At 33.1% G+C, this 23,922-nt stretch overlaps 1 protein-coding gene across 1 annotated transcript in view; it reads right to left on the minus strand.

Annotated features, from left to right (window-relative positions):
- LOC144376206 (uncharacterized) overlaps positions 1-23,922 on the minus strand; it is a 61,106-nt gene that overhangs the window by 14,481 nt on the left and 22,703 nt on the right. The window contains exon 2 of the mRNA XM_078043074.1: positions 23,061-23,157. Coding sequence (XP_077899200.1) covers positions 23,061-23,120 — 60 coding nt within the window. The 5' untranslated portion in view covers positions 23,121-23,157. The remainder of the gene's footprint in view (positions 1-23,060; positions 23,158-23,922) is intronic.

Genomic DNA, 23,922 nt, shown 5'->3' on the forward strand with positions numbered 1-23,922 from the left:
ATATATACAAACTTTGATCATTGTTTATATTGTATGATATTTATAATAGTATATACATATAGCTCTTCAAACAAATATAATTTTTTTAATTTTATTGGTTCTTTCTAGTTCTACCTGACAGTTAATTAATTTTTATGATATTATGCAAGCATGGGATATATATTATTCTAATTAAAATCCTGTTCTTGTTGGTGGCTATGATGGTAGGATTCACTTACAGATATATATCTTTTATATTTCTATCCTTGTCCCTTTTATTTATTTATTTACTTATTTACTTATTTATTTTTGTTTACCATTGTGCAATCTACTGATCTTCTTTTCTTACCCTTCCACACTTTATAAGCTTTAGATTTCACATATCAGCAATAACTTTCAATATTTGGTTTTAAAGAAATGGTTTGTTTTACTTAGCATAAAATCTACAGATTCATCCATTTCCTGGCAAATATCATAAAGTCATTTTTCTTTATGGCAGATTCTTAGTTTATTGTGTACATAAGCAACATTTTTTATCCTGTCATCATTGAATGGACCCATTCATTATTGAATGGTTGGTTTTATAGCTTAGCTATTATGAATTGTGCTGCTATAAACATTAATGTGGCTGTGTCAATGTAGTATGCTGATTTTATGTCCTTTGGGCATATACAGGGCAGTCAAAAAACTGGGGAAAATTGTGGTTCCATTTCTTTAATAATATTCATACAGGTTATTACGTTTCACTTAGACCTCCATACAGCTGGAAAAAATCTATACCTGAGGTGAAAATAAAACATACAAAAAAAATTAGTAATCCATAAAATGACTAGAATTTATTATCAAATAATACATCCCAATAAAAAGTAAAATTCCAAAACTAAAAGTAAAGAAAGTCTTAAGCACAAGAGCAAAATTAGAAGCTATTAAAGATAAACATATCACAGAGTTACCAGTATCAATGTTGGTGCTTTTAAAAAGCAAATGAGCCCAGTCTAGTGATGGACAACTGTAGTTCTAGTGACTGAGGAGGATAAGAAAAAGGATCATAAATTCTTTTTTTTGTTGTTGTTAATTTTTAATTTTTTTTTATTGGTTGTTCACAACATTACAAAGCTCTTGACATATCATATTTCATACATTAGATTGAAGTGGGTTATGAACTCCCAATTTTACCCCAAATGCAGATTGAAGAATCACGTCGGTTACACATCCACAATTTTACATAATGCCCTGTTAGTAACTGTTGTATTCTGCTACCTTTCCTATCCCCCCTCCCCTTCCCTCCCCTCCCTTCTTCTCTCTCTACCCCATCTACTGTAATTCATTACTCTCCTTGTTTATTTTCCCATTCCCCTCACAACCTCTTATATGTAATTTTGTATAGCAATGAGGGTCTTCCTTCATTTCCATGCAATTTCCCTTTTCTCTCCCTTTCCCTCCCATCTCATGACTCTGTTAAATGTTAGTCTTTTCTTCCTGCTCTTCCTCCTTGCTCTGTTCAATAGTTGCTCTCATTATATCAAAGAAGACATTTGGTATTTTTTTTTTAGGGATTGACTAGCTTCACTAAGCATAATCTGCTCTAGTGCCAAGGATCATAAATTCTAAGACAATATATATTGTATTGAGCAACTTAGTGAAACACTTAGCAACTCAGCAATACTCGGTCTCTAAATAAAATATAAAAAAGGGACTGAGGATGTGGCTTTATTGTTAAGCACCCCTGGGTTCAATCTTCAATACAAATTTTAAAAAAGCAGATACAATTAAAAAAGCAAATTTGAAAATTCAACGAATAAAAATTGTATCAATTATACAATATATAATTGCAAATATAGGCATATATAATGATTTATCATTTTATGCAAATACACTCTGGAAAATTGATCCTAAGAATCTTCTGCAATTTTCCAATTCTCTGAGTGCAATGACAGAATCTAGATGGTATAGACTAGTACATGGCTAAGATATTTGCTAGATCCATGGTTGTACATAAAGTCTACTGCTGACCAAAATACCATGATGCCACATGATTGATGTTATGAAGTTAAATCAATCAGGGTAAACCTCATAATAAAATAAATGGTGGAACTACATAAAACACCAACAACACAACTCTTAAAACATGCTAGGATATTGGGAAAAGTGTATGATAATAAAATGCTATTTTATCCCTTCACTCATAAACATAACAACATATTTTGACACATTAAATGATGAATATAAGTTATTAATAAATAATACTGAAATATATAAGAAAGTACAAATCTCAAAAGTTTACATACAAAAGATAGGGTTCATATGGTGGTGCACACCTGAAATATCTACTATTCTGGTGTCTAAGGCATGAAGTTCAAAATTTAAGGCCAACTGAAGAAATTGAGCAAACACCATCTGAAAATAAAATTTAAAACAGAGCTGAGAATATGCTCAGCATTAAGACACTTTGGTTGAATCCCTAGTATCACACAAGAAAATAATTAGTTTTTTTTTTCAAAATTATACAATATAATAGACTTAAACTTATGAATTACAAAATATTAATACAAAAAAATCTATTCATCAGATGACTACATTAGAAGCTGCAAAACTGACAAGTTAAAAGAAAACTAATTTCCTCATATATAATCAAACACTTATAGGAAGAAGAAATACATAAGAAAATTAATGCATAAGAATGCATAAGAAAAACAAAAAAATTCTTCAAGAGTCACATTAAGAAAAATATATCTAAGTGTTCAATAATCATAAAAACTCAAAATCTTTAGAAATTAGGTAACATTGAAAAAATCACATCATATAGATGAATTAAATAGTATTGATGAATATGTGGAATAAATGCATTCACAAGAAAAGGAAAATAATAATTTAAGCTTTTATTATCCATTTATAGAAACTGTTTTGTAATCATGTGTATATGATACACCCACACAGGAAACAGAGACTAAAATTACAGAAACTGTTCCTGAGAATACATCCACATTCTTCCAGAGGTGAAACCAAGGGGCATGGCTAAAGAGAAAGAAATAATTATTAAATTTTCTAAAATGTAAATTCTAGGAGCTAGAATTTTTGTTAATGTATTATATCCAGTTTAACAAATACTATAAAATACCATGTATGTTTTATGCTGATGTCACATGAATGTTGCATTTCATATTCAAGTATGTTTACAAAACGAATATGCAGTATTTGAGAAAATAAAAATACAGAAAAGAACATAAAAGACTCAAATATTCAAAATATTTACAAAGGATTGAACTATTATAAAAATTATCATTTTTCCCAAGATACCCTTTAATAATAACTGGTCATAATTTTACCATTCTTTACATTTTGTTAAAGAAGAAATCAAAGCAAAAACTTCTAAAATTTTCCTGGAAAGATGAATGTATATAAAATTAGACAAGTACTCTCTCACATATAAGAAAAAATGTACTAGTGATCATTACCTGACACTAATGCATGTGATAATATTACAACAGTGTAGTAATTTTAAGATAAAGAGATCACAATACAGAAATCTACATAGGGCAGTTCATATGTATGCAAATATCTTTTTATTGTTAATTATTATAAGTATATAAATAAAAACATATCAATAAAATATTTAATGTGAGTGAATGCTAAAATCCAACCTCAAGGTAGATGTTAGAATAAAAGGCATAGATTACAAAAGCGACTTGTGTGCAGAATGTGTGTGACACTGGAATTATACACAAGCATCCACCAAAGAGAAGATATAAAGAGAGATAATTTTTAAAAATAAAATAAAAATAAATAAAAGCAGAATATAAGTCTACCTCCATTTATGGATACATCAAATAAATATATACTCCTGTTTTGAATCCTTTTAAAACTGTTAAGGAATTAGAGGCACACAAATTGGAAAAATTAAAAAAAAATATTTACCAAGAGAAGATAAGGAGAATGCACTTGAAGAATTTTCTGATTTGAGCAATATGCAAAATTACTGGAACAAAATGCCCAAATCCAGTATTAATATAAATAAAGGAAGATTGATTTGGGTTTAAAATATATTATTTAACTCTAAATTGCCTGTAGTTTAAATGTTAATTTATCTGTACACACAAAGGAAGGAATAAGATATACATGAATATTTAATCCAGGGGGGGAAAATAAGTGGTTTTCTATGGCCATGCAAGATCCATGGGCTTTATTCCATTAGACCAGAGTGGAAGAGGTGTTAAATCTTAAAGAAACCTATTAACTTCTTAGAGGGATTTGCCAACATTCTCTAAAAATGCAAACAGCTGTTGCTGACAGTTGAACTTTTATCTAGACAGTACCAAAAAATTAACAGGGAAATACAGACCACCACTGAAAGCCTAAGTAGCAATTTAGCACCCCTGAGCTCTCTCAGCCAGCTCACTTTACTAATAACACCAGACCTAACCAATTCTTTCTGTAAATAATTTGTCCCAATATTAAATTTTTCCATTCAATGGACTACATCTGAAACCTCAAAGAATTGAAAGCACTGGTAACTGAGCAGGTGCAAATCTCCCTAGATCAAAAAGGAGGGTTTTCACATTGATGTGCAAAGATTGTAATGGGCTAAAGTCTCGAATATTAATGAAGAAAAAATGTTTACAATCACAGATCCCTGTTTATTTCTAAAATAGATGCACATCATTTTTTCCCAATGAGCATAAGGCACCCTGGAATCTAAAAAGCTTGCATCAGAATTTTAGTGCACCATCCAACTATAAGTTCTTCTGCATGAGCACAGCTGTTAGAATGGATACTCTCAAAAAGTGGAATAGTAAGTAAGTAGTAAGTAAGTAGTACTCCAATTATATGAATATGGAAGAAAGAAACACTGTGCTAGACTATAAAATTAGTGAAGACATTTAAAAAAATAGAAGTTGAGAGTTGTCTCGGTTATTTTTTTGAGAAACTAAGCTCTCTACATTTATACTGCTCTTGAACAAGAAAAGCCCCAAGTACGAGCATGGACTTATGAGAGCCACTGGAGTCTCTGGAATTAATATGCATGTATCATTGCACCCAGAGAGAAAAAAATACTTTAAAGTCTCATCCAGTTTTCGGTATAACAATTGAAAATACCATGTTAATTTGAAATATAATATGTGTAAAGTAACTGATAATAAAGCAAAAATGTAACTGATAATATTGGAAAAGGGGGAAGTTGTCATTGAACAGGAAGCTAAAATTTTATATATAAATATAACTCACAATACTGGAGAATAAATTTAAAATCACACTCAGCAACTGTTTGAAGATAAAAAAAAATAATAAAAAAGTACCAGGTATGTAGCTAAGTGGTACAGTACTTCTGACTCAATCCACAATACCACAATCTCCAAAAAGAAGGAGAATGAATTCAGGAAGAAAGAAAAACTGAGATACCTATAGAGTATCTCATCCCACTTTGGGAGGAAAAAATACATGGAGTTGTGATTGGGATGATCTCCTCACTCCAGAATCCATAACACAATCTGAGAAGATTTGGAAATATTGCCACAAATGTTCTCACATAGAATTTAGGCTAGGGGCTGAAGATATTCTATAGGATACTACAGGACTTCCAGTGTCTACTGTTAATACATGATCCAGCTGACTGGCCAGTGGAAATTCATGGCTGAACTTTCTCAGAAGAAGACACAGGACTTCAGAAACCAAAGATTACACCAGGGATTCTAGCCAACAATTGCCAGTTCCCACCATAGTCAGTGCAGCCACTTTCAACCAGACTCACCATCCAGTCTCAGGATTTCACTGCAAACTCATCATTTACTGTATTTTTAGGAACCACGTGTCCTCTCTATAAATCACAAAGTACATATACAGGAGAGAAAATCAGGTTCACTTAACGTAAGTGAGGAAGCCTGGAAATTGATACCCACTCTGGCAGACTTCACACCAATTGGTCAAAACTTTCTTTTCTTTATTGAATATGTGTAGATTGGACAATGCTTATATAAGGGATCCTGATTAGACACAACTTATGTAATCATATGTTCAATCTGAGCCTAGTGAGTTTTTTGAGAGTCAGGAGATAACCTCAAATCCAGAAATAAATGATGTCCAATTTTCGGTTGTTGCTTGTACATTTATTTATTTATTTATTTATTTTTTCAGGCTTTGGGAATTGAAATCCAGATACTCAGGCTGCAGTGAATTTAAGGCAAGGTATTCTTGGAGAAGTGAAATACAGCCAACCCAGAAAAGCATTTGCATTTAAACTTGCATATGAGGCCTTTTGAATTTGAAGATTATATATGTCAATATATTATTTATTGATGGAAATAATACAGTTACAATGTATTTAAAATATTACTAATAAAGTATATGTATTTTTGCAACAGCACTCTCAAAACTATGTCAAGACTCCAGAAAATCTCAGTTCACAGAACTATATTTGAGAGTTATGCTTGTCCTGATTTCAGGAAGTTAAAGGACATGATCACTTCTTTTTATGTTACAGGTGAAAGATACATTTATTATTTTATCAATATTTCTCCTGAGATATAAAAAACTAGAGAGGAACTGCCCTGAGTGAGGGCAAGGAGATTTCACCAGAAAGTGTATGGTGTGTGTGTGTGTGTGTGTGTGTGTGTGTGTGTGTGTGTGTGTAATAATAATAATAAGATAGATATACATATGTTTTTCCCCAGATCCAAAGATTTGAGTCTATTATTTAAATTGATTAATGGTATATTCCTTATTTTATACCAGTGCCTTAGACCCAGTGGCCTGTCTATAACATTTCCTTTTTCTTTCTAGGATGAAAGCTCCTTAAGAAATTAGGCTTGAAATGAACATGAATTGTGTTGCTATCATGATGTCATACACCTATAATCCCAAGTAGGGGATTTGAAATTTTGCTTCTTTAAGAATACTACTAAAGCACAAGAAATAGAAACAAGAGTCACTAGATGGGATAAATTCAAATAAAAAGATTCTTCTCAGCAAAAGAAACACTCAGTGAGGCAAAAAGTGATACCAGAGAATAGGAGCAAATTTTTACCACATGCACATCAAATAGAAACCTAATTTTCAGAATATACAAAGGAGTTAAAAAACTTAATAACAAAAAACAAATGTCCCAATCATTAAATGAAATGGGCTAAGGAACTGAAGAGACACACTTCTTAGAAGATAAACAATCAATCAATCAATAAAAAAATGTTCAACATCTCTAGCAATTAAAGAATTGAAAATCAAAATTACTCCAAAATTTAATCTTTCTCCAATCAGAATTGCAATTATTAAAAATGCAAGCTAAAATATATGTTGGTAAGGATGTAAGGAAAAAGGCCCACTGTTACACTGTTGGTAGGACTCTAAATTGGTGACACCAATCTGGAAAAGAATAAGGGGATTCCTTAGAAATCTTGGAAAAAAAACAAAATTCACCCAGACCAACAAGAGGGGAAAACAGCATAACACAGAGGCATATCCACATCAATGTTCATAGCAAAACAATTCACAATAGGTAAACTATAGAACCAATCTATATGCTCTTCAATAGATGAATGAATATAAAAAATATGGTCTATTTACACAGTGGAATATTACTGAGCATTAAAAGGGAATAAAATTATGAAATTGGGAAGTAAATGGATGGAGTTGGAGAATATCATTTTAAGGCAAGTAATCCAATCCTCCTAAACCAAAGACCTAATGTTTTCTCTGCTAAGTGGATAGTGATCCACAATGAGGGAAGTGGGAAGTAGCATGAAAGAAATGAAGGAACTTTAAATAAGACAAAGGGGAGAGAGGTGATGGGAGATAGTATAGAGGTAGGTAAGATGGTGGAATGAGGTGAAAATCTTGTACACAAAGTTTCATTACATGGGTTTTGTAACTATACTTTCTGAACAAGAGAAATAAAATTTTGTGCTCCATTTGTGTGCTATGAAGAGAAATGCATTCTGCTCTATTAGCAAGTTAGAACAAATTAATAAATTAATTGATTTTTAAAAATTCAGGAAAGAGACTTGTCTTTCCTTAGATATATATATATATATATATATATATATATATATATAGATAGATAGATATAACATTTAATATATAAAATTTATGAACATTTTTTCATATTTCTATTGATTTTCTTAAAGAAATGACAACAGAAGCATTACAATTCTTATTTCATGTATAGAACAATTTTTCATATCTCTAGTTGTATATAAAGTATGTTGATACAAATTTGTGTCTTTGTACATGTACTTTTGATGATGGTCTCTATCACATTCCACCATTCTTGCTAATCCCCTGCCCCATTTGTTTTCCTCCCACCTCTCTTCTTTATTGAGAATCCATCTATTTCCCTCATGCTCCCCCTTCCTAACTGATTATGAGTCAGCCTTCTTATATTTGGCATTTTTTTTTTTGGAATGGACTAACATCACTTATCATTATCTTCTCCAATGCTATCCATTTACCTTCAAATGCCAGATATGATTATATACCTAGAAGACTCAAAAAGCTCCACCAGAAAACTTCTGGAACTAGTAAATAAATTTAGCAAAGTAGCAGGATATATAAAAGATCTAAACAAGAAAAACTACAGAACCCTAAAGAAAAAAATAATCAAAAAAGACCTTAGAAGATAGAAAGATCTACCTTGATCATGAATAGGCAGAATTAATATTTAAAAATGACAATGCTACCAAAGCACTCTACAGATTTACTGCCAATTCTGATCAAAATTCTAATGGCATTCCTCATAGAAATAGAAAAAGCAACAATGAAATTTATCTGGAAAAATAAGAGACCAAGGAGAGCTAAAGTAATCCTTAGTAGAAAGAGTGAAGCAGGTGGCATCACTATACCAGACCTTAAACCATACTACAGAGCAATGGTAACAAAAACAGTATTGCAATTGTAAAAAAACAAACAAACAAACAAACAAACAAAAAAAACCACTGCAGATGAATGGTATATAATAGAGGTCACAGAGACTAACCCACAAAATTATAATTATTATGTAATAGACAAAGGTATCAAAACATGCACTGGAGAAAAGATAGACTCTTCAACAAACCACCATCTCTCACCATGCACAAAACTCCACTCCAAGTGTATCAAGATCCTAGGAATTAAACCAGATACTCTGTGTCCAATGGAATAAAATGGAGGCTCTAATCTTCATCATGTGGGATTAAGCCCCACGTTCTTTAATAAGAGACTGAAAGCACAAGAATTAAAACAAATAATCAAAAAATGGGATAGAATCAAACTAAAAAGTTTATTCTCAGCAAAAGAAACAATCTGCGAGGTGAAGACAGTGCCTACATTTTAGAAGGAATATTTTACCCCTCACATATCAGATTGAGCACTAATCTCTAGGGTACATAAAGAACTCAAAAAACGAAGCAAATAAAAATAATAGTGGTTTATGATGATGATGATGATGATGATAATAATAATAATAATAATAATAATAATAATAATAACCCAATCAAGAAATGGGCCAAGGATCTGAACAGAGAGTTCTTAGAAGAGAATATACAATCAATCAACATTTTTTTTATATATCTGATTGGTTATGGTCCTCCCTTTTTCAGGACCAAGAAAAGTTCTGGTTCAGTTTCTAAGGAAGAGAAAGAGGAGCAAGAATTATTCTCAACTCTCCTTTATAAATTATCAAAAACAATTATTTTGTCATTTTCTAAACATAGCTGGACATGGGAAATATAGGTTGGGAGCAGAGAACATTTTTATTAGAAACACAGTGTAAAAGAAAGAAAAAAAAAAAACCATAGTTATTTGTACCACATTGAACCAAAAGAGAAACGGAACCTGGAATTCAGAAAAGAAAGATTCAAACTTTTATACTTGGGAATGTGGATGACATGGATGCCTAAAGTTAAAAGGTTATTACAAGATTTTGAAAGAAAATTTATGTGAGTGGCAGATAATGGTTAACCAAATAGAATCTGCACAATGTATTCCAGAGGCTTTGTCAGCTGTGCACTACAGAATATACAGGTATTCATAGCCTCATGAAGAGCATTATTCATCTGTGCCCTCTATAATTATTCTCATAGTACAGATGAAAAAACATGGGTATCTGGATATTAAATGGCAATTCAGCAGCCCACATAAAACTACCCAGAGACAGAACTGGATAAAATTTCTTCAAAGACCATCAATGTATTGTTAGCTCCTGACACAGGGATGTCAGTCTGGAAAAATATTATTTTCTCTCCATTATGAAGACAGTGCATTGAGAATACATTTCAGGGGCAATATAAAGGATTTTTTTTTCTTTCATGTTAAGAAACTCTTCAGAAGCAGAACTCACAAGACAGATTTCTTAGAAGGGTAAATGCCTGGAGATTACAAAAGAAAAAAGAAAAAAAAAAAAACATCAGTGGCCCTGAGTGACTCAGGAAGGAAATAAATCTAAAAGACTTATTAGAAACTGAAAAGCAAAAAGTAACTATTTCTAAAAATAAATATGTTCATTAGTTGCTATCTCCACAACATGTCATTAAGTAAACAACAAATTATGTATGAATATTTCTAGGATTAATCAAATTTTATTCCATATGATTTTATATTAAATCTCAAAATCCAGATAATAGAATTCATGATTCACTGCCAAAAATATTACCGAAATTTTTTTTAAGGAGTGGATGCTTGGTAAGTATGTGATTTAACAATTTTATTACCATATGATTTTAAAGAAATTTATTCATTTTCCTGCAGCCATAGTGTAGAGAAATTTCTTATTCATTTTTCCTGTAGTAATTAACAAAGATAAGCCCTAGAATCCACTTTAAATAACCTACCCTTACAATCATACAAGAAACCTAAAATAAATGGTGAGTAAAGAAAAAAGTCAATTTTAAAAAATAATTTAAACCTTTTTTTTTTAAATCAATCTCTAGCTGCATTTTTAGATCCTTTTCTCAAGTTTTAAGCCAAAAATATATAAAAGACAGAAGTTTGAACTTCAAATTTACACATGAGATATGCTTATTAACTATAAAAATATTCAAAATCTTTAGAAATTTAAAAAATACAAAATAAAAACCCATCATGGGAAAAATTAAGTAATATTGATGAACATTTAAAACAAATTAATAATCATCTCAAAAGGAGTTTAAATTAGTATCTATTTGTGGAAACTATTTTGCTATTGAATATACTTGATACTCCCCATCACAGAGACATACTGAAATTAGAGCATATGTGATCATGATAACACATAAGTATGCAATGGCACTCATCCAAACACTTGAAACCCAAGGGCATGGCTCAAAACAATATATGTCTTGGAAGAGATAAATAAAAATCTGTATGAAAAATGGTCACCGGTGCCAGTCACATTTCATAATATATCCAGTTTAAAAAGAGCATAAAACACTATGTATAAATTTTACATAAGTGCCTTATGCAAGTGGTATTTCACATGTGTACATTTTTAGAAACAAAATATATAGAACTTATGATAAAATAAAAGTCACAAAACACATAAAAGACTGAATTATACATCCCATGTAAATAATAAAATTCATCATTACAAAGGTGATCATATTCCCCCAACTTAACTGACAATATATCTCACCAAAACTGCTATTTACAAATATGAATATATCAGAGTGAAGTCTACTTTAATGTGTTCTCTATAAAGCAATAATTTTTAAAAAAACTATAAATAAACATATGATAGAAGAAAGTAGGAGAATAGAGAAAGGGTAACTACTGGATACTGAAGGGGAGCAAATTATATTTCATGTTTTATGGTTATGTCAAAATAAATCTATTAAATACAACAATAATGTAATAATTAAAAAATCATCAAGCTTTACTTTAAATGAAGTAAGAAACCAAAGCATATTTTTTTAAAAATTCATCTACAAAGTTATATGTAACTTTAGCCAAAAACCTTTTCAATTATAAGAGCAAAAAAAAAAAAACTTATCATGGCCTACTATTCATATATATTGTGAAAATATAATATTACAATAATAAAGAATCACAATATAAATAAGATCCCCATATGAATACATATGTACGTAAAAACAGTATGCTTTATTGCAATAGCAAATTCTAGGTAAATCGAACCATAACAAAAATGATCTCAGCAACTTAGCTAGGACCTTTCTCAAAACAAATTTAAACCTGTGAGGGCTGTTTACTGGTGAAGAGTCCTTGCTTCCCCAATGCTGAAGTATAACACCAGAGAAGTGTGCCAAGGCAAGTTTAGAGTGGAAAGTAGAAGCTTTATTAAAGAACAGTAGAAAAGACTTCTCCCCAGAAGAAAAAAGGGGACCAAAGGGGTAGAATCCATGAAAGGGATTTTTTTAAACTAAGGTTTAAACTAAGAGCTTTTTTGTATCTAAGGTCTTCCTTCAGCTATTCTGCATTCCTCTCACACTGCTGTTATTTGTTCTGTATTCTTGCAGTGTTGGAATGTAGGTGTGGAGGACAGGTGGGCTGAAGGAGTAATCTGGGCAGGAAGGGCTTTTGGATTAGCATCTCAATGTTTGCTGTGAGCTGCTTCATTAAAATTTCTTTGGGGTGGGCTCAGGACCTTGGGGACATTTTCAATTCCTCTTATCCTGGACTCCATCCTCAATATGGTGTTTAATCTTGATTTTACTGGATATTAGACCAAATTTACCTAACTACACTAACTACATATCTGTAAATCTGGCTCCACTACCAAGGATATGGCTAAGTAGTACAGTATCCCTGAGTTCACCTAACTTTAACCAAATAATAATAATGAAGGAAGTAAAAATGAAAATTAGCTAGCTAAAAAGGAATTTACATAACCAAAAATGACAGCTTCTATCCTGCAGGAAAATGGAGCTTGGAGATTTGATTTTGATAATTATTCCACCTGTCAATCTCCAGCATCTGGTAAGTCACTGGGCTGCAGGAACACACCTGCCACATAGTATTTTATGCAGATTCTGAGGATGTCCTTTGAGCATAAGGAAGGCACTGCCACTGACATGTTCCCCACCTTATTGGCAAGTAAGATTGAGGACATAGTGGCCAAGTGGAGGAGTTAAGCCTGCAGACTCCAGAGACTGCCCAGAGTCCCAATATGCTAGGTCCTGTTTTCAACACAGCCAGTCATATGGTTCCTATAGTCTTCCTCCCCCAGCCTCCCTTGCTAGGCCAATGCACACTCACCATTTCCTGGTTCTCAGGAGTAGGGTTACTTTGGATCCTCAGTTCCTGCACAGCAGAACAACCTGTGACTCTGAAGTGTGAGACCACAGATGGAAAAATGGAGGATTCAGGAGATAAGGAGTGAAAGCCTACCCTCCTCATCCCTGATGACACATGATTGGACAGTTACCACAAAATGCTTTTGATTGGAAGTGGCTTCAGAAAATGAACATTGAATCTGAGAGAAGTGAGCCCTTTTTTTGAGTGACAAGGAATATTACCCAATCCAGACATGAATAAGGGTTAGAATCTCATACGTTGAGGTTGAGTACTGTTTTTTTTTTTTTTTTTTAATCTGAAAAATGTACCCCAGAGTCTCAGGCTGCTGTTATTTTAAAGCAAGGTTGTTTTCCCATAAGTGGGAACTAACCCAACCAACAGAACATTTTCATTTAAACTTACATATAAAGTCATTTCAGTTTATGTATTATATATGCTTATATATTATTAAGGAATTAATATAAAATAATGACAATAATTATCGAATTTTATATATTTATTTTTTGATCTCTGTTCTTTTTAGGTTACAGATTGAACTTATCCTGGACTCTTTTACTTTAGGGGAACAAAACCCCTAAAGTAAAAATGCCCAACAAAAACAACACATAAGGGGCAGCCACCAATCAGCATGAGACAGAGAAAATTCCTGGGATTCCAAATGACATGTTGTCCAGTAGTTTATGGTGGTTGATAACATTTTGGGAAACCATATAGTTCAGCATATACTCCCCTCATGGCCTAAGCCAATCTATTCAACTGAATCCCCATCTTGTACTAACCAATCATGCTTACCCAACTTGTTCCCACCAGAGAATGTGCTAATCATGTTTTAGAGTTGTATATGATTTTCCCAAGGTTTGTGATGATTTGCTAAGAGATGCTATGATGTATGTGGAGTACCTGCCTTACTCAAAGAGTTCTAAAACTGCTGCAAACCCCCGGGCTCAGGGCCTCTAGGCCACCAGTTTCTGTGAGTGTGGGGGACTGAGCTAGATTGCAATAAACACCTCTTTGGTGCTTACATCTATTGGTCTCTAGTGGTCTTTTGGGGGTCCCGCATTTGAGCATAACAGTCTCTCCTGAAACCCATGGGAAAAGACGACAGCACTCCACTTCTCTAGGACTTTAGTTTTATAGCACAAAAAGTTACAAAAGGGGGGTGACTTGAGAACTTACATGAATAACAGAATTTTCACAAGCATAATGCAAAGACACGTAGTAGGTTAATGGTCTAAATGGTTTAGCTCTTAGGGAGTAAATTTAGATCACAACATCAGAATTTATGATATACCACTAAAGTTTCAGAGTGAGTTTTTATTTGGTCAGAGAAAGCCAGAATTTATGAGTCATCACTAAAGTTTCAGGGAGGGTTTTTATCTCATCAGGGAAAACCAGACATGGGTGAGTTCAAGGCACTAGCAGGCATTTCAAGCAAGTTTACATTTCACAGTAATTTATAATGAAGCAGAAGTTAACTTTTCATGCCTTTGTGATGAGATGGCTCCCAATATTAAAAGAAAATTAGGCTGGATTTTTCACTTGCTATAGCCATAGCTTTTAAAGTATATGTTTCATACTTTAACAAGTATGAGAATTAAATTATTAATATTAATTACTACTAATTTTTTAAAAGACTGAATAAAATAGGAAATTAGATATTTTTTATTAAATGCATAAAAATTTTGATTAATATATTGATAATATAAATATGGAAATTTTTGACAATGATAAAAAGACATTTAATATAAGGGATTCAATATTATAAGTCCCTCATGTTCAGTGGGTCAGTCCTTCAATGATATTTTCATTTTTTTAGGTCACTTTGAATTACACTTCTGCAAATGTTTGTTAAGTATACAAATTTAAGATTTTGTTTTTTGTAAAGTAGAAAAATGGCAGATTTGAGCTCCTTTAAGGATTTTAAAACTTATAAGCCATGTGGAGCATCTTAGCACTTTTTTTTCATATTTGCACACAGTCCAATTCTAGAGAAGAATGAGTTGGAGATATAGTCTACAGTCCTGAGCAAAAGAGAAATTTCCTTAGGATATTTATAAAGGTTTTAACTTTTCTAACTTTTCAGAATTTTTGGTGATTTGAAAAAAATTATTTATTTTAAGAAATGAATTGTTTGTAATTAATTATTTATCTTTCCTGCATTATTATTCACTTTTATTGATTTTTTCAGAAGAACTAACAGAACAGAATTCCAAAAGTGTTCCATGTAATTTCTAATAATCAAGATAGAAAGCAGAAGCAAAACATCATCTAGTTTGGTGGTCCTGCCTCAAACTAAAGAGTTACTTATTAATTTCTGCTATTATTCACTAGGTTCCTGAGGTTGCAGAAATCACCAGGCAACACAGGGAAAAGTCTTGTTAGTTTGATTCTCACAACCAACTCAAGCTATAATACACAAGTATCACTGTAATTTCAGACCAAAGGGTGTTTCTAAATAATAAAGATATGTATACATAAATATAAAAATAAATATAAAATAAAATATAATATTAGATAGATTTTTTCCTGGATAATCATTTTGTACATATTTCCCTTTAGACACAGTTCTGAGAACAAAGTGTCACAAATAAGACATAAATACTACATTGCTACACAGAGTAATTAAGGCACATACTAATAGCTTGGTATAAAACTTGACATAGAGACATAAATAACTAGAGAACACTATAGAGAATTATACCTAAGTGCTAAGCAGCAAATTCATAGTCTTTAAGAACATGAAGAGACAAGTTATCATAGTAATTTTATAACTCTGTTGCTGCTAATATACAGAGATAGAGATATTTATTAAGAGATGGTTTTATGCAGATTTTTGGCTTAAAAGGGAAAGATCAAATAATGGAGGTGATTAAAACATGAGCAATAATATTTTTCAGCCTTCAGTACCTTTTTCTCAGATATATAAATTATAATTAATTCCAACCAGTAAAATTCAGAAATAGTGTAAAGATTATTCACTAGGAGTAAAACTGCTTAAATTGAGAACCAAAACTCCCATTTCTGTCCAAATGTTTATTCCTGACAAAAAGATTGCTTCTTTTGAACCATTTCTGTAGATATGATTTTTGTAATAAATATTTTGGTGATTTTTTGTATATTACTTAATATATTTATGCTTCACATTTTCTATATTGTCCTATTTTACTACTTATATTCTGAAAGAAAAAATTTCTAACTCCTAAACTCACTTGATATTTGAGATATATTTTAATTTTTAAGCTTATATCATTTCTATAATGAATACTGTGCTTTCAGTAAAGAATGACTATTTTTATGCACCTGGCTCATTTATAGGAGTTTTTTTGTGTTTCTTGGTTTTATTTACAGTGAAGTTTAAAAAAAAAAAAAAGGTTAATGTTAAACCAAAACACAAAAGACCAGCAACTAAAATTTTAAATCAAATTAAATCAAGATTGTATTGTGTACACAAAAGCTGGCCAGGACTGTCTCTTACAAGATTCCATGCTAGAGGTCATTCCCCTGATATTCTGGAAAAAGTTTTTACAGAACAAAAAGTTACAAAGAAGGTCGGTGTCTAAGGTATTTACAGCTAACAAGATTTTGACAATTATAATACAAAGGCTAAGAGCAGGTTAAGGATCTACATGGCTAACATTTCAAGGTGGAAAATAAATTCAGCTCCAGACATTAGAATTTATAAGTATCCACTGATATTTAGAGAGAATTGTTATTTGGTGAGCAGGATCCAGAATTTATGAGGCACAAGTAAGGTTTTAGAGAGAATTGTTATCTGGTAAGGGATAGCCAGGCATAGGTGAATTCAAAACACAGGTAGAAATTGCAAGCAAGTTTAAAACATCAAAATATTGTCAGCCAAAGAGAAATTTTAGTTTTCTTACACAAAACAGAAATAAACGTTTTACCTCTAAAAGCTCTAAGAGAAGATTTTATTTATTTGTATTTTCTCATATCTAATGGCTTCTGGCATTCCTTTGCTTCTCTTCTGTGTTTATGGGGCTTCCAAAACAAAAAAAATATATAGATAAGCCCTTCTATAGGGAAAAATTTTCAAACATAGCAAGTAACTACCCTTTAACCCACAGGGTCTGACTACCATATTATAGGATATGAAAGACCCTCCAATATGCTTGTTCTTCCAACCATTGTTTGCAAAGATTGACAAAAGTCAATTCATTGCACAGAATGAGTGAGGGGAGTCTCTGCTCTGCAGTCCAGGACAGGAGGTAAAAGAGCCCACAAAGTGAGTTTAAGACAGGACTTTACATGACATAGCTGACAAAATCCTAAAAACAAAAGAAAACATTAATTCAGAGAGAACCATACTCACATAATCTCATTTGACAGAATCAAATTCATAAGAGGAACAGAGGACAGACGTAAGTCTAATGGGATTTAACTATATTTTCTTTTTCTAAATTGCTATTAATGTCTCCCAGGATTATAGAGTTCTGGAACTCCTCAGTTACCACTTTATCATTACCTTCGACCTACAATGCATGAGGCACACTGAATTTACCCTCATACTCATGTACTTATCACTTATTTTTTTCTATAGAAATGCATGTGTATATGAATATATTTTTCCCACATTTCCAAGATTCTACCCTGAAAATTTCTGTGATATCACTTCCCTGAAATGCATTTTTATTATTTCATGTGAGTTCATCTAAGTATTCCATATAATGTGTTGGAAAAGTTGAGACAACTCTAAGGCCCTTTTTATTTGACTATTTATAAACTATAATTAAAAATCAACCTCAGTGTTTCCACAGAACTTAAGTCTCATTAACCTTTCTCATTCATAGTGCTTTATTTTTTAAGTAGGTAGCAGAAATTTTATTTTGAAGAAGAGTAAGTGATTTAAAGCCATTCAGTGTACTTTAGAGGATCCCCAAAACCTATGGTTGTGGTTCTTAAACAACCTTACCACTGAACGATCTGGATTACACTCCAGGTTGGACACTGATACTATGCTTCCATAGGAAATGGTTTCTTGGTTGTAAATATTGTCTTTCCCTTTCCACTATAGTCTTGGAAATGTGTGGATTGTGTGAAGTTTTAGAATCACTATTTTCAACACAGTTAGCATGGACCCATTTGATAATAGAAGAAATCTATATTCTGAAAAAAAAGACCCTTTACCAAGGCCTAAAGAAGTGATAAAATAATCTCTAGAAAAATAACAGTAATCCATTAGATTATTTTTTTAAAAATACTAAGAATAAGTTTATTTAGTAATACATTACCATACTAGAAAAATTGATATAAATGAAATTTTAATTTTTAAAGTTGTTTCTGATTACTACAAAGAGACTATAAAAAGCTGGGTCCATGGGCTGGAGTTGTGTCTCAGTTGTAGACTACTTTGCTAGAAAGTGCAAAGCACTGAGTTTGATTTTCAGCAATACATATAAAGATTTTTTTGTTGTTTTATTTCTTAAATACATGACAGTGAAATGCATTGGAATTCTTATTACACATATAGAACAGCTTTTCATACCTCTGTTTGTATATAAATTATGTTCACATCAATTCCTGTCTTCATATATGTACTTTATATGAGAAAGAGAGAGAGAGAGAGAGAGAGAGAGAATTTTATTATTTTTATTTTTTAGTGTTTGGCGGACACAACATCTTTGTTTTTATGTGGTGCTGAGGATAGAACCCCAGCCGCATGCATGCCAGGCAAGTGCACTACCACTTTAGCCACATCCCCAGCCCCATACATGTACTTTAGATAATAATGTCTTTCATATTCTGTAATCCTTGCTAATCTTTACACAACACTCCTACACTGGCTACTTCACATAAACTTGCCTCAGGGATTTAATGCATTAATCAAATAGATTTTATTCAGCCTATGCAGTGCTGTTGGAATGGCTATTATAAAAATCTAAAATTGTCATGTGTGGTGGCATATGCCTGAAGTTCTAGAAGCTATGGAAAATGACACAGGAGAATTGTTAGTACAAAGATAGCCTTAGTAACATAACAAGGCTACAATCAACTTAATGAGAGCCTGTCTCAAAATATAACATAAAAAAGAATGTGGATGTATCTCAGTGGTATGCACCTCTGGGTTCAATGCCAAGCACCAAACCATACAAAACCAAGCAAATATTTCATAATTTATAGGGATTCAAGGGTACACAAATATGTAAAAATGTTGGTGATCATATAAATTTAATAAATATATTTTTATAAAAGTGTTAAGGTTCTTTAAAATACCAAAATAAAAATGCCACATAACTACTAGTAATAATTTGGGGTAGCAGTGCAAAATCATACATGCCTGTACTCCCAGTGGCTTTGGAAAATAAGAGATAGAAAACTAGGGATTTATTCTCTAGTTAAAGACCAGCCTCACGAACTTGGAAAGGTCCTAAGAAACTCAGTAAAACCCTCCCTCAAAAATAAATAAATAAATAAAAGTGTTGGAGACTGGGTATGTAGTACACTGGTAAAGTGCCCTGGGGTTAATCTCCAGTATTTAAATAAATAAAAAATATATATATAAATAATATTTCTCTGTAAATGAATGCCATACAATCCAGTAATAATAACTTTGGGTATATATGTTAAAAATTTGGAATCCTTTTGCTAAATATATTGCCACACATCTATTTTTTATTGTACCATTATTCACAGTATCTAATAAAAGGAAACAAATAAAGTACCTTTTAGATAGAAAGTATATCAGAAAATGCCTTCCAGTTGCAAAGAATCCAATTAGTCCATCCCTTCAGAAGCTACACACTTAAAATTCAAACTGTTCTCTAGAAGACAAGACTCAGAGAGCGATGTTTTCTAAATACTCCAAAAATTTGGAATCTCTGGGAATCTTGTTTCAGATATTCTAAAACTCAGAACTTGGTCATATGGGAGGTCAGAATGAGAACACAAGACATAGTAAATTCTTTAATGGGGAATCTTAACTCAGACACTGACATAACCAAAAGCAGTGTTGAAGATAAAAAATAGATTCTGTTTCACTGATTTCTTGGTTATGGATTCAAATCAAATATATATTAGAAAAAAAAGTTAAGGCTACTGGTTAAAATCTATGTAAAACAGGTATTAAAAATGTACCAGGGGCTGGGTGTGTTAGTGCAAGCCTGTAATCCCAGTTGCTGAAGAGTCTGAGGAAGAATTATCAAAATTTCAAAGCCAGAATTAGCAGAAGAGAGGTGCTAAGAAACACAGTGAGATCCTGTCTCTAAATAAAGTAAAAAGAAATCCTGATGATTTGTCTTAGTACTCAAGTGTTAGTGAGTTCAATCTCCAATATTCCCCATAAAAAATTCTAGGTGCTAGGGCTCAGTGGAGCTGACATATGAGCACATATGAGCACATCTGGCACATATGAGGCACTGGAATATAAGGACTATCAACAACTTTATATATATAGTACCAAGATATTGACATGGACTTTGATCGAATTTGCGAGTACTTTTGCCCTTAAGATTGAAGTTGGTTAGGGCTGGGGATGTGGCTCAAGTGCTGGCATGCTCGCCTGGCATGCAGGCTCACTTGGCATGCATGCAGCCCAGGTTCGATCCTCAGCACCACATACAAACAAAGATGTTGTGTCTGCCTAAAACTGAAAAATAAATATTAAAAGAAAATTCTCTCTCTCTCCCTATCTCTCTCTCTCTCTCTCTCTCTCTCTCTCTCTCTCTCTCTCTCTCTCTCCCTCTCTCTCTCATACTCTCTTAAAAAAAAAGAAAAGATTGAAGTTGGCCAGGCATGGTTGTGCATGCTTGTAATATCAGCTGTTTACAAGACTGAGACATAAGGATCATGAATTCAAAACCAGTCTCATCAATGGTGAGGCACTAAGCAACTTAGTGAAACCCTGTCTCTAAGTAAAATACAAAAAAGGGGTAGGAATGTGGCTCAGTGGTAGAGTGCCCCTGACTTCAATCCCTGATCTCCCCCCAAAACAATGGGGCTGAGTAAATAGCTCAGCTTGTAGAGTGCTTGCCTTCTGAGCATGAGGCCCAGGGGTCAATCCCCAGTACAGAGAGAGAGAGAAAGAGAGAGAGAGAGAGAGAGAGAGAGAGAGAGAGAGAGAGAGAGAGAGAGAGAGAGATTGAAATTGCATGTAATTCAAATTCAAGTTAGTCCCACTTTTTTTTTCCTGCCACACCAGAATAAAAGGGTTTTCTGAAATAATTTGAATGTTTCTGTGGGTTATTTATATATTTATTTTTTATTTACTTATTTTTATGTGGTGCTGAGGATCCAACCCAGGACCTTGCATGTGCTAGGTGAGTGCTCTATCACTGAGAAACACCCCAGATTGTCTGACCATAAATAAATAAACAAACAAACAAATTAATAAATAAATAAACCCTCAATTGATGACCCATTACAGTTTTTAAAAATCCTTAATTGGGACACATAAACCTCATTTAGGAGAGATTCATTCTTTTTAATGTCACCTAATTTTATTCTGCTTTCTTCTCATGTAAAAATCTCAGAAAGATAAATTAAAATCTTTTAAAAATGCCCTCCAGTTCTTGAAGAAAAACATTATATATGATGCATACATTTGAAATAAAACATGGGAAAATGATTAATAATTTTGAAAGTGGAGTTTTGAGATGACCCAAAATTTCTCAGTTTGCGAATGCAATCTGGGTGCTTGTCTCATAAATTTTGAAGAAAAAAATCTATTTAAGCAAGAAAAAATAGAACGCTCACCATATGGTATGAGGAATGCTAGCAGAAAAAAAACAAACTCATTTTTGTGTGCCATCTTAGAAGTTTACTGATGGTTTTGGGCAGAACACAAAGCATAATGCATTCAGAATAGGCTTTGAAAAAGGCATCCTGACTACCAAAAGGGTTCACTTTTATTCTTTCTATGACCCATCCTTTTTTCTTCAAATTCAATCAGGAATCACCCCTGGGACAAAGGACTTTGTTGAAGGTGTTCCCAGAAGTGGGCTTCAAGGTCTTTTACATTTGAAATAGGCCTTAAAGGTGCTCATTAACATCTTTCAGTTAGCCACCAGGTGTGTTTTAGTGAGGGCATTATCCGCATTACATGGTCATTATACTATCTATTCTATTTTATATGTATTCTCTGTGAACAGAGAACCCTAGTTTTGCATATGTGAACAGAGAGCTAGAAAACTAGGGGTTTATTCTAAGACCTATGGAGAGCTAAACTGAAGTTCTGGATTTCAGATTATTGTTTTGGATTTGAGATACTGCTTCTGCTACATTTAAAAATCTCAGGACTCATGAAGAGAATGAGTTAAAAGCCAGCATCATCAAACTTGTGAGGCCCTAAGAAATTCAAAGGGACCCTGTCTCTAAATAAAAATATTAAAAAAGGGGTGGGAATGTGAATCTGTGGATGAACACCTCTGGGTTGAATTTCTGGTACCAAAAAAAAAAAAAAAAAAAAAAAACCAACAACACACACACACACAGAAAAATAATTATAATAAACAAACAAACAAACAAACAAACAAACCCTCATGAGTAACAAGCCCTAAAATTAACAGCTTCTCTCAAGCATGAATACAATAAATGGATTTGGAGTTCTCTCCTGATAATTATCTCAGTCTTCACCGTGCAATCTGGAGACATGCTGGACTCATGGCACATGGAAGTCCACAAAGGGCTTTAGAAAGACACTGAAAACACCATACAATTATGGAACAAAATGCCTAGGTTTTCAACTGCTGACATAAGCCTCACTAGACTAGTCAGAGGGAGGTGAAGGCTAAGCTACCACAGAGAGACCCTCTGGCAACAAGACTGGAGAGGACCACAAGGAGTCCCTAGCCATGACTGCCAGTTTCCACCATTGCCACTCCTGTCAGCTTTAAGCCACCTTCCTAAGCAGTCTCAATATAACAAGGCACACTTACCATTTCCGGGCTCTCAGGGTTCTCAGCGTTCTCCCTGTGGTTTGTTTTCATATTCTGCATAGCACAGACACTTGGGCTCCAGATCCAGGACAGAAGCCTACAAAAAGATTGAAAAAATGGTGGGTTCCAGACAACAAGGAACAGAAGATTATGGAAGCCCTCTCCCTCATCACTGGCTGCGTGAGGATTGGACAGTTCTCATCTAAGAGACTGATTGGTCAAGGCTTCAGGCACTGCCTTCAACCTGAGCCAAATGGGCACAGAATCAAAGTCTGAATGACAGGCTGCTCCATTGTCATTGTTAAGTGACTACAGATCAGGGCTGAGAATATAGCTTAGTCAGTAGAGTGCTTGTTTTGCTGATATAAGGCCATGGATTCAATCCCTGCACTACACGCACAAACTCTCTCCCCCCACCAAAAAAAAAAAAAAAAGATTAAGTAAAGGACTTTGAGGACTAGGGTTATGGATCAGTGGTAGAGAACTTCCCTAGGGTGCATGAGGTAGTGGGTTGAACACCCAGCACCGCATTAAAAAGCCACCCTAGAGGGGATGTGGCTCAAGTGGTAGCACACTCGCCTGGCATGCGGATGGCCCAGGTTCAATCCTCAGCACCACATACAAACAAAGAAGTTGTGTCCGCGAAAAGCTAAAACTAAATATTAAAAAAACCCAACAAACTACTAATGATACTGTGTCCATCTACAACAACAACAAAAAATATTCAAGAAAAAAAAAAGACTTTGTATTGGACTTATGCACCCTCACTACAGAACTCATAAACACTTTTTATAAATAATATATACATATATGTCTTCAGACAGTGTATAAAATTTTCCTGTGATGTCTTTTCAAGTAACTT

This window comes from Ictidomys tridecemlineatus, chromosome 3 (genome assembly GCF_052094955.1).
Source record: "Ictidomys tridecemlineatus isolate mIctTri1 chromosome 3, mIctTri1.hap1, whole genome shotgun sequence".
NCBI classification, from domain to species: Eukaryota; Metazoa; Chordata; class Mammalia; order Rodentia; family Sciuridae; genus Ictidomys; species Ictidomys tridecemlineatus.